At 49.2% G+C, this 11,330-nt stretch overlaps 1 protein-coding gene across 1 annotated transcript; it reads right to left on the bottom strand.

The window, feature by feature from the left end:
• Positions 1-6,813: 6,813 nt before the first annotated feature.
• NUDT2 (nudix hydrolase 2) lies at positions 6,814-9,600 on the bottom strand. Its single transcript, XM_067744631.1, has 2 exons — positions 9,473-9,600; positions 6,814-7,414 (listed from the first exon to the last, which is right to left on the bottom strand). Exons 1-2 carry the CDS (start codon positions 9,597-9,599, stop codon positions 7,098-7,100), a joined length of 444 nt encoding a protein of 147 aa, XP_067600732.1. The 5' UTR covers position 9,600; the 3' UTR covers positions 6,814-7,097.
• Positions 9,601-11,330: the final 1,730 nt, after the last annotated feature.

The raw sequence follows: 11,330 nt of genomic DNA, 5'->3' as shown, positions 1-11,330 counted from the left end.
AAAAATAACATGGATTTTTCCAGGCCCCAGCTCCCAGCCCAGCTGGCTTCCTCTGGGCCTGCATGTGACACCCTCTTCCCAAACCTCTGCACGTAGCACCCAGTTGAACTCTGAGTTTGTGACCCGAGGGACACTGTGATCCAGGAGAGAGGCAAGAGAGGAGACATCTGAAGTGGAATGTCAGGAGCCAGGAGTCGCCAGGAGATGGGGAGTAAATGGAATTAGCTTCCCTCTCCTTTTTGTCAAGAGCATTTACTGATCAGTATTCAGTGATGAGCCTCCCTGGGCCCTGGTGCACAGCCATGGGCTGTGTGTGGAGTGACTGTAGAAGGAGGGCACCCAGGCTGGGTCCTGGAAACTTCCCTAAATGGCTGGAGAGCATGACTCACACTTGAATGGCCCTCCACTTGCTATGCAGTCTGAAGCCAGCTGACCTAACCTCTCGAGGCTTGGTTTCTTCATCTTTAAAATAGAATTTCTAGGACTCACTGAGATGTGTCTGTAAAGTACTTATGCAAAAATTGGCAAAGAGTGTTAAATAAATGGTAACTCCTATCAACTCTTAATTCTAAACAAGGAACAAAGAAAAACTCTGCCTAAAACTGATACTGTACCCTATTGGGTAGCCTCTAGCCACATGTCGCTTCTTAAATTTAATTTTAAAATTAATTAAAATTAAACATCATTAAGAATCCAGTTCTTCAGGCACACTAGCCACATTTCAAGTGTTCAAAAGCCATGTGTGACTAGTGGCTCACATATTGGACAGTGCAGATTATAGAACACTTCCATAGTTGCATAAAGTTCTATACCCCAGGACCAAGTAGTGTGTGCTGAGATGGCATGGGGGTTGAGGTTGGGTAAAGTAATCTGGAAGGCCTAAGTCATCTGGCATGGAGGAGGAGTACCCTTTAGAAGGGCATTGATGGAATTCCCTGGAGGTCCAGTGGTTAGGACTCCACACTTCCACTGCAGGGGGCCCGGGTTCGATCCCTAGTTCTGGGGAACTAAGATCCCACATGCCATGCGGTGTGGCCAATTAAAAAAAGAAAAAAGATCTGAAATGAAGTCAAATAAAATGTTAAGAATTTTAGAAGGGCATTGAGGGCAGGCAGCTTAGATGGAGGAGGGGACACACCATGCCCACTGAACACTCACTGTGAGCTGGGACAGGGCCAAAGGGAAGAGTGCCCTTGACTGGCCAAATCCCAGCAAACTAGCCCTTGGCTTGCAATCTGGTTTCTAATCTGGCCTCTGCCATTGACCTTGTTAATCACAAAAGCACAGATGAACAAGCTAAAACAGTGAGAGAGGAGGGCACTGGCCTGAGTCACACAGAAGATTAGTACCCAAGACTGGACTGGAACCTGGTGGTCTGTATCTAGAAGCCTAGAATCTCCCGCCCAGTCTTCACCCATCTTTCAACAGCCTGGGCCAGCCCCGGCCTATACATATCCGAGGCTGGGGAGCCACTGAAATGTGTGTCTCTGAAGCTGCCACTCAATGGGCCTGATTCTAAGCCAACAAGTGTTTCCCCTTCCCCTACTGACGACAAAAAAGAGAGGTTCAAGAAGTTGGGCAGCAGTGACTGGAATGGTAGGAACCATGAGAAAGAGCTGGTCTTGGGATGGGGAAGGGGAGGGAAGTGGACTAGAAGCTACCTCTACCCCTGTTTGCTAGGTTGCCAGAAACTCTGCCCTCTTAGAGCCTTGTCCAACACCCCCATCTCTGCCAGCACCTCTTGTACATTCCAAATTTATCTCTCTCTTTCTGTACATCTGGGTGGGGAGGGAGGGCTGCCCCTCCTCCATGGAGCTTCCAGTAGCTTTGTCGTGGCCAGAGTTCCCCATTGGTCTTTTCTGTACCCCTGGGCTGGGGGTGGGGGCGAGGAGGCTGGTATGCTGGAACAGGGAGCTTCCTTCTCCACAGGTAATGGGGAGGGACTGAGTGGCCACTGCAGGAAATCTGGGACTGGGGCCTAACACCCCCATTCTGTGACTGTGTGTACCCTAAGAGTCTGCCTCCGTTTCCCTTTTAGCACTCTATGAATCAGCTAAACCCTGGCCAAGCCCTCTCTAAGACCAAGATGTGAATTTTCTGGGAGGATCTTTGCTCTTGTTCCCCTGGATATGGGCAAAGTATCCCACACCCTGGTGGGCTACAGAGCAAGTAAGTCTTCTTTTGTTGGTTCCCCTCACCAAGATTTCTGGTCCCTTCACTCCTCCTCAAGTCCAAGGCCAATGTTGACCTCTCATCCCCTGGCCACTACCCCATGTCAGATCTTATCAGTTCTAGCCTGGACCATTGCAGTGGACTCCTAAACCTTTCTACTCTTGAACCCTTCAATTCAATTCACATAGCAGCCAAGGAAATCTTTCTGAAATTCAATCAGGTCATTTAGGAAAAAATTCAAGCTCTGATGTTCAAGACTTCTAAGATCTAAATCCTTCTCTCCCCTCCCCTAATGGGTGAGGGGGGTCAAAAGGTACAAATTTTTAGTTATAAAATGCATAAGTCAGTGGGGTGTAATATACAGCATGGTGGCTATAGTTAATAATACTGTAGTGCCTATTTCAAAGGTAGGAGAGTGGGTCTTGAATGGTCTCATTACAAGAAAATAATTTTTTTATAACTGTATATGGTGATGGCTGTTAACTGGACTTACTGTGGTGATCATTTAGCAATATATACAAATATCGAATAGGGGAGATCTAAATCCACTTCTGCTTCTGTTTTGCCCCCACACACATACTTATGAGCATATTTTGAAAAGCATTTGAAGAAGTACTACCTTCTGTTCTGGGAACAGCTGCACAGCCCATCCCTGCAAGGGGAGGCCTGCCCAGACCCAGCCTTGAAGAAAACCACAGGGGCAACTGGGTGATTTCCTTTCCTGCCATTGTCCGACTCAGTGGGACTTCTGCTGACACCCTCCCGGCTCTGGTACACACCCCAGCTCCCAAGGAGCAACATGGCTTTTATCTTCAGGCTGGCCATTTACTTTGTGATGTCCAAGGATCTTTCCAGCAGCTTGAGGGGGGGAGAGAATTTGTTTTCAATGTACTTTACCATTTTAATGGACTATAGGGGAAAAGATAGACTGAATTTTTTTTTTTAATTGAGGGGTCAGTGACATAACATTATATTAGTTTCAGGTATACAACATAAATGATTCAATATTTGTATATATTGCTAAATGATCACCACAGTAAGTCCAGTTAACAGCCATCACCATACACAGTTAAAAAACAAATTTTTTTCTTGTAATGAGACCGTTCAAGACCCACTCTCCTACCTTTGAAATAGGCACTACAGTATTATTAACTATAGCCACCATGCTGTACATTACACCCCCATGACTTATTCATTTTATAACTGAAAATTTGTACCTTTTGACGCCCCTCACCCATTAGGGGAGGGGAGGATTCTTGGCCTTATGAGACAAGCCCTAAGTCTGGCTGGGGTGGGGTCAGGGCAGTGGGAAAAAACTGAAGAGGAAGAGGCTCTGTCCCTGGGGATTCCCAGTCTGAAGAACAGGAAGAGGCTGTGCCTCTATACTCAGTATCCTAGTGCTGTTTTTTCCCTCCATAGCCCCCTTTCCCCTCCTCAGGGGGTCTTGCTGAGCACTTCCTGTTACACAATGGGGAGCTGGAGGCGGGGTAGGAGGGGAAAGGAAGTGAAGGGGGAGGGTTAGGAAGAAGGCTGAGAGCAAGCCTCACTGGAAACCTGTAGCACAACCTCCAGGGGGCAGCGGCGGGGCTGGAACGGCCCTCCTCTAGAAGGTAAGGGACCGGTTGGGCCACCGGCTGGACTGATGGAGAAGTCAGCCTCTGCTCCTCACACGTGGGGTCCCACCTGGGGTCCCACACCAGCACGAGCATTTCCATTTAAATTCTACCATTAAAACCACCCTTATACTTTCATTCCTTTGGGTCTTCAATTCAGCAAACAACTGCTTACTGTGGGGGTGTAAGGTATTGCTTTTGGGTGTCAAGAGGGCATTTTGGTTTTCCAGAGCCTCTTTCAAATGCCCCCAGGAGCTTCCCTGGTGGCGCAGTGATTAAGAATCCGCCTGCCGATGCAGGGCACACGGGTTCGAGCCCTGGTCCGGGAAGATCCCACATGCCGCGGAGCAACAAACCTGTGTGCCACAACTACTGAGCCTGTGCTCTAGAGCCCGCGAGCTACAACTGCTGAGCCCACGCGCCACAGCTACTGAAGACCACGCACCTAGAGCCCGTGCTCCGCAACAAGAGAAGCCACCGCAATGAGAAGCCCGCGCACCGCAATGAAGAGTAGCCCCCGTTCGCTGCAACTAGAGAAAGCCCGTGTGCAGCAACGAAGACCCAAAGCAACCAAATATTTAAAAATGCCCCCAGGAGGGGGCAACTTAAGACCGCCCTTGTGGGGATTAGTTCATTAGATGATTCTTTTTTTATTTTATTTTATTTATTTATTTGTTTTATTTATTTATTTTTGGCTGCGTTGGGTCTTTGTTGCTGCACGCGGGCTCTCTCGAGTTGTGGCGAGTGGGGGCCACTCTTCGTTGCGGTGCTTCTCACTGCAGTGGCTTCTCTTGTTGCAGAGCACGTGCTCTTGGCACACGGGCTTCAGTAGTTGTGGCGCACGGGCTCAGTAGTTGTGGCTTGTGGGCTCTAGAGCGCAGGCTCAGTAGTTGTGGCGCATGGGGTTAGTTGCTCCGCGGCATGTGGGATCTTCCCAGACCAGGGCTCGAACCTGTGTCCCCTGCATTGGCAGGCGGATTCTTAACCACTGAGCCACCAGGGAAGCCCCATTAGATGCTTCTTCACCCTGGGGTGGTGCAGGTGGTAGTGGGGAAGACATGTGGAATTCCAAGAGAAGTCTTTTTGGATGTAGGTGGGGACAGGATGGTGTTTATAGGGTGAGTAGTTATTAGGGGAAGCTTCCAGGAGGAGATGCTCTGGAGCTTGGAGGGCCTCAGATTGAAGGGGAAATTTCAGTCTTAGCCCTATAGCCCTTGAACAAGCCCAGGTGGCCGAAAGCAAAGTGGTGATGACAACAAAGCCTACTCACCTGCTACATCCCAATCTCAGTTCCACTCTCTCCCTCCCTCATCCACTGCCCATAACATGCCCCAGTCCCACCTTTCTGTCAATTCATCCTACAAAGTGAACATCTGAATGCAGTTTATAGGCTTCCCCCCCCCCCGCCACCCCACCTTCTCCAAAGTACCTGTGTTTTAATGGAAAACTTTGTAAGTCCCAGAAGAATGACTCCAAAGCTGTACAAGATATTCTAAGGCAGAGTCTTCCTTCTGGCACCTCATCCTCAAAGGACCTCACATATAGGCAACTGCCAGGGCCATCTACCTTCTTAAGCCTCAATATCCTCAGCTAAAAAAGTGAGCAGCAGAATCAGGTCATTTTCTGGGTCCCTTCCAACTCTGATGTATGAGGTCTTAACATTTTGAGATTCCACAGACTCCCATGTTGAGTGCACAGGGCCAGCCAGCCCTTGTTAGTCTGTGGTTTGGCACCACTGCCCACCAGGCACTTATTAAATCAGTGGGATGTGGTCCCTGCTGGCCTGGAAGGAGAGCACGAAGCTCCAAAAACTTCCTGTAGCAGGCCTCCTAGGGGAGTGCTGCTCCGAGGGGTGAGGAACAAAACCATTCAGGTCCCTGGCAGTGCTCCAAAATCCTGTTCGCTAGTACTTTTGCCCCGTCTGCACGGAGAACCAGTGACTGAAAACATCTGGAGGCCTGATCGAAGACCTGGGTGACTTCTCTCTCCTTCCTCTGGGGGTGGCTGTTCTTGACCCTGGTAATCCAGGTTGACCTTTGTCAATGCCCCTTCCCATCCAAGCTTCTGCACTTCATTGGGCAACAACCCTCTAATGAAATCCACATGAATCCAGCTGCTAACAGCTCCTGGAAGGGCTGTAGGATCTAACACCTGCCCTGCATTCCTTGAGCCCTAGTAGCAAGGGGAAAGAGGGCTGAGACCCAGCTCTTGCGGCTCTGGATCTTACAGTTGAATTGTGGAAAAAGGGAGCAGGTGGGAAGAGAGAAATGCCAATGATGAGGGCTTGCTAAAGGCGGGGAAGGCAGCGGCAGGCGAGGAATGCACGGGGTAGTGACAGGGCTGCCGGGTGGCCCAGCTGAGCCCCCCAGGCTCAGGCCTGCCCCTTGCCAGTGGCCTCAGTCATGCTGACAAACACGCTGACCCTGGGAGTCAGGACTGGGCTGGGAGGTTGGAGTGTATGTGTCACTGACCTGATGGCCCAGGGTTGCCTGTCCTTCCTTTCCCTGTTGTGACTGGGGATTTGTTCCAATGTTCCTTGGGTCTCGAATTACCTTAGGAAATATTTACTGAGAACCTATAACATATGTGCCTGGTGCCAGGGAATGATACATTAGCGAGTACAATCGTCCTTCGTTATCCGCGGAGGATTGGTTTGAGGACCCACTGAGGATACCAAATTCTGGGGATGTTTGAGTCCCGCCTTCGGCCCTCAATATCCGCAGATACGGTGGGCCGATTGTATAGCAGACTCCATTCCTGCGCTCCAGTCCCACTCGCTTGTATATCCTGTCCGCTACAAGTCATTATGTCTCAGGTACACCGGTGGGGTGGCGTGAGGGTGCTTGGAGGTCCAGAGGCAGGAGAGCCACCCGGTAGCGTTGGGTCTCTCTGATTCTGACTCCGTCCCTCAGCTTCTCTGGGGTACAGTGCTTGGACACAGGATTCCCTCCAGCTAAGGTCAGAGCTCTGATTAACTCTAGCTTTTCTCCCCACCCAAGGCAAGAGCCCATGAAATAAATACAGCAGGTTAGAAGGAGAGATAAGCTGCTTGAGGTTTATTCATAAAGTATAAGGATGCACTCACTGGGCTTGGCCTTTTTTTTTTTTTTTTTTAAACTCCTTTCCCTTCCTTTCCACCCAGCTGAGATTTTTGCTTGCTCTTCTCTGAGGGTCCTCAGCTGATTTTACCAGGCTGTCTGCAATCTGCTATAATGAGCCAAAGACCAGCACAGGCTTCCCTGGAAGCAAAGGTAGTTCACCTCAGAAGCCCTCAAGGATCCTACGGAGGCAAAAGACCCTGATCTGGTCAGTTCAGACCACTGTGGAGCAGAGAAACTGGTGTCCTTCCTGGAGCACCGCCTTCATCTCCTTGAACTGAGCCAACTGGCAGGCCTCATGCAGCCCCAGCCAGCGATAGGCCTGGTGCTCGTGGGAGAGACGGACCTCCACGTCGTAGTCCTTTACCTCCGCCAGCCAGTAGATGACGGTTTTAGGCTTCTCCCTGGCCACATAATTGAGCTCCCTTCTGAATCCCTCAATGACGGTCAGCTGGTCTGCTTCTATGCCTGCTTCCTCCTGAGCCTCCCGAAGGGCTGTTTCCAAGTCACTTTCTCCTGGTTCCACATGGCCTGGTTAGGAGAAAAGAAGAGGAGGTGGATATAATCTTCAACAAAGCTGGATTTTCCAGGTCAGATGATTTAAAGCTGGGGTCTCTGGCGACTTTTCTAGGTGTTGCTAAGCTTTGGCAAAATTCTAACATGCCTAGGGATGGGGTACAGGGCAGGCAGTGTCTGGCTCTGTGGTGTCTGGGCAATCCCTCTTCCCCACCCCATCTTCTCTACAGAGAGTGAAACAAAACATATATTTGGCAAGTCTGGTCTAGAATACTGCCCTTCGATGGTGAGAGAGACAGCCTCCCTCAGACCTCTACTTTATTTTTCTTTGGAGTTCTCTTCATCCCATATTCTCAGGGAGACCCTTCCCTGGGACACCTTAACGTGATTTTCCCAAAGAGGGGCAGTCCCTTCTTGCCAGGTGGGAGCTGGCTGAAGAGGGAGCACTTCACCTACAATGCACAGTGAAGACTTAACACTGTCTGCAGTTGGTCTCTGAAGTCCCAGGGCCAATGGTCTGTCTCCGAACCCTGCACCGAGGCACCGGCAGCAGCTGTTTCCAAGTAGCTATCAAGGCTCTTCCAAATTGTTTTCATCTTTCTAACTGAGCAAGGCCAGTTTCCAGTTTCATAGGGAAAGTCCTGATGGGAACTTAGACTAAGGACAAGCTGAGAGCCAGTTCTAAGAAAATTTGTTGGCAAGGCCCAAACCCAATCAGACAACTGCCAAGAAACTGTTGTAAGAGAACTTGAAGCTCTGCAGACTGCGAGCAGCCCTCAGCTTTGCCTCAAGCCCTCCCTGCAAGTTCTCAGCTTGCCCAGGGGGTGCCAAGAAGGCCTGAGAGGGGTCTGGCAGCCTCGGTCAACACATGGCTCCAGCAAGTTGCTGGGAGCCTCCTGGTTCAGGAGCTCATAGAGAGCAGGAATTCTTAGCTGTTCTCTTCCTAGTTCAAAGACAGGGCTACATCCTAGCCTCCTCCTTCCCAGCGGTCCTCAGAGCACTGCCCCGAGTCAGCTGCTGCTGCACAGCTCCCACAGAAAGCAGCCAGGAGCTTGGACTTAAAAGCCCATTTTCATTCACAGCTGCTAGCGAATTTTCTCTGTATAGCACCTCATATAGCCACGGACACAAAGACAGGTAGGTAATGCACCAGGGGAGGAAGGTGGGAGGGATGCTGGTGGTGAGACAGGTGACGCTGATCCAGGATGCCCGACCTTCCCTCAGAACTGTGTGGGAGTCTCTGAGCACACCCTGTCCAGCAGCATCTATTCAGCACTCTGCCCATCGGTGTTAACAGGGTAACTTCTCCCCCAGGCCCAAGCAGGGAAAAATTCAGAGAGGTCCTTTGAAATCTTTCAGCGAGAGGGACCGTGCAGTGTGACTCTGGTGATCAGGAGGCAAGTGTGAATATTCCTATTCATAGTATCTGTGACACTTCTCTTTTTTTTCACCTTGTTTCTCCTCAGTGAAACTTGAATGTGCAAATTTTATTTCCTATTCCCACTTCCTTGTTTTCTTCCAACCTTGGAGTCTTGTTCACCCCTCCCCGACCCCACTTGCTCCCTTCTGTCTGGGGGCTGTTCACTATGGGCTCCTGACCTGTAGCCCAATAATAACTTGACCCCAAGGTCCCCAATTCCCAGCCCAGTGCCTCTTCCCCTACCCAGCCGTTCACCACAGAGGCTCTGGTGACTGATGCAAGAAAACCAGGTGTTACGACTTCCCTGGCAGTCCAGTGGTTAAGACGCCGTGCTTTCACTGCAGGGGGCACGGGTTCAATCCCTGGTCGGGAACTAAGATCCCACATGCTGCATGGCGCGGAGAAGAGGAAAAAAAAAAGGAAAGAAAACCAGGTCTTGCTTCTGCCCTGGAATTCAGCCACAGAGTTCTATTTCCAGTTCTTCTCTGGCCTGGCATGGAGACTTTGTATGTAGAAAGGATCAAGAGCTCTTGCCCACCCCACCCCCTCCTGCTACACAATCACTGGGAAGCAAGCCTAGCAGGGTGCCTGGCAGGGTGGATTTCTGAACAGTGCTTGGCATTTCCCCAAAGCCCACCCCTCTGGCCTCACACCTTTGGGAGGAGTCCAGTGATGAATGCCATCTGATGCCTGCAGCAGTAGAAACTCAATTGCAGTGTTGTCCATCTTGGGAATGAGACATCTTCGGAAGACGATCAAGCCACATGCTCTCAGGGCCATGGTCTATCTGAAGGCGTAACAAAAAAGATGTTCGAAGTTACACAAAACAGGAAGATCCATACTGGCGGGCAGCACTCTGGTGCTGCGGAGTAGCACAGACCAGCTAACAGTGACCTCATCACCTATAGACAGAGGCAGCATGCTGAGAACCAATGGGGGGAAACCAGGAGTCAGAGACAGGCCTTTGTGTGGTCAGCTGGTCTGCTGAGACAGGCCTTTGTGTGTAACTGCAGGACCTTGGTCCCTACCTGTTAGTGTAGCTCTATCCCAATTCCTCTAAGTCTCCCAGCTAAAACAGGGCTGGCATGTGTATGTAGAGACTGGAGATCCTCAGAAGCAACCCCACTGAAACTGGAGAGGTGCGGGGAATGGGAGAGATGCAGTACAATATTATCATCAAATTCACAATCCCATTTCCCTCAGCCTCCAACCTGAGTCTCTGGAGCAAAGAGACCCCAACAATGTGGTTTCTGATGGCTCAGAGGGGTCACTTAGAAAGGGTAGCTTAGTGTACTAAAAATTTATTATTAATTTTTTTTCAATCTTTTATCCGTTTTGGAATGTTATACATTCACATGGTTCAAAACTCAAAATATAAAGGGGAACACATGGTAGAAAGTCTCTTTCCTACCCCATCAGAAGTGAACTGGCAGAGTAGTCGAGAGTGTGAACCTGGAGCCTGGGTTCAAGTTCTGGCTCTGCCACTTATTCACTGTGTGATTAGCTCCTAAGCCTGTTTCCACAGCTGTAAGACAGGATAGTAATAGCTCTACTCTAAAGAGCTGCTATGAGGATTACATGACTTAACTTTTGTAAAGTGCTTTAGAACAGTGCTTGGAATGTAATCTCAATACATTTCATTATGCACAGAAAAATGTCTGAAGGATACACATCATTAATCCTGTTTTCTGGGGGGATGAGATTATGGGGAGACTTCCATTTTCTGCTCCATATATATCTGTATTATTTGAAAATTTACAGAGAACATTTATTATTTTTATAATCAGAAATACAGTGAAGACAGACTTTTTTAGTCTTTTCCATTTAGCCTTTTTTCCATTTCAGAAAAAAATGTCAACGACAACAAAAGACAGGAAGGGAGTAGGAATATCTGCAGAAGTGAAAAAAGAATTCATCATCTGAAGGAGGACATGTAATCAAAGTAACAAAAAATATGGAAGATCCTTTATGTGAAGCCCTGCAAAAGAAAAACTTGTACCATTTGTTCACTCGACAAATATTTATTGAGTACCTACTATGTACGAAGTACTGTGCTTGGCCTTTGCCCTCACAAGAATATAGAATATAGTTTATATTCTAGTGGAAGAGGCAGACTTTAATCAAATAGTTAAGCAAATTTAAAAGTAATTGCCAGTAAGGTATGTGCTCCAAAGGGGAAATGTGTGATTGGTAACTTAACCCTGACTGAGGGATCAAGGAATGCTTCCTGGAAGAAGGGATGTTTGAGCAGAGGAGTAAAGGATGAGTAGAAGGTAAGCTGTCAAAGGGAAAGAGGAGAGAAGATGTGTTCCAGGTAGAGGGAACAGCATGGGCAAAGGTTCTGAGGTGAGACAGCAGAACTGAAAGAAAACCAGGTGTCTCAAATGCAGCGGAGGCCTGAGAGAGTGGCCCAGGCAGGGAGAGGCCCGAGTCGGAGGGTCTCATCTCCAAGATTCCAGGGCCAAAGAAGGAGCTGGTGCTCATAGGTGGCAGAGCTGATGCTAAAAGTGT

Source organism: Pseudorca crassidens, chromosome 7 (genome assembly GCF_039906515.1).
Source record: "Pseudorca crassidens isolate mPseCra1 chromosome 7, mPseCra1.hap1, whole genome shotgun sequence".
In the NCBI taxonomy this organism is placed as follows: domain Eukaryota; kingdom Metazoa; phylum Chordata; class Mammalia; order Artiodactyla; family Delphinidae; genus Pseudorca; species Pseudorca crassidens.
This window is presented reverse-complemented; position numbering and strand designations above follow the sequence as displayed.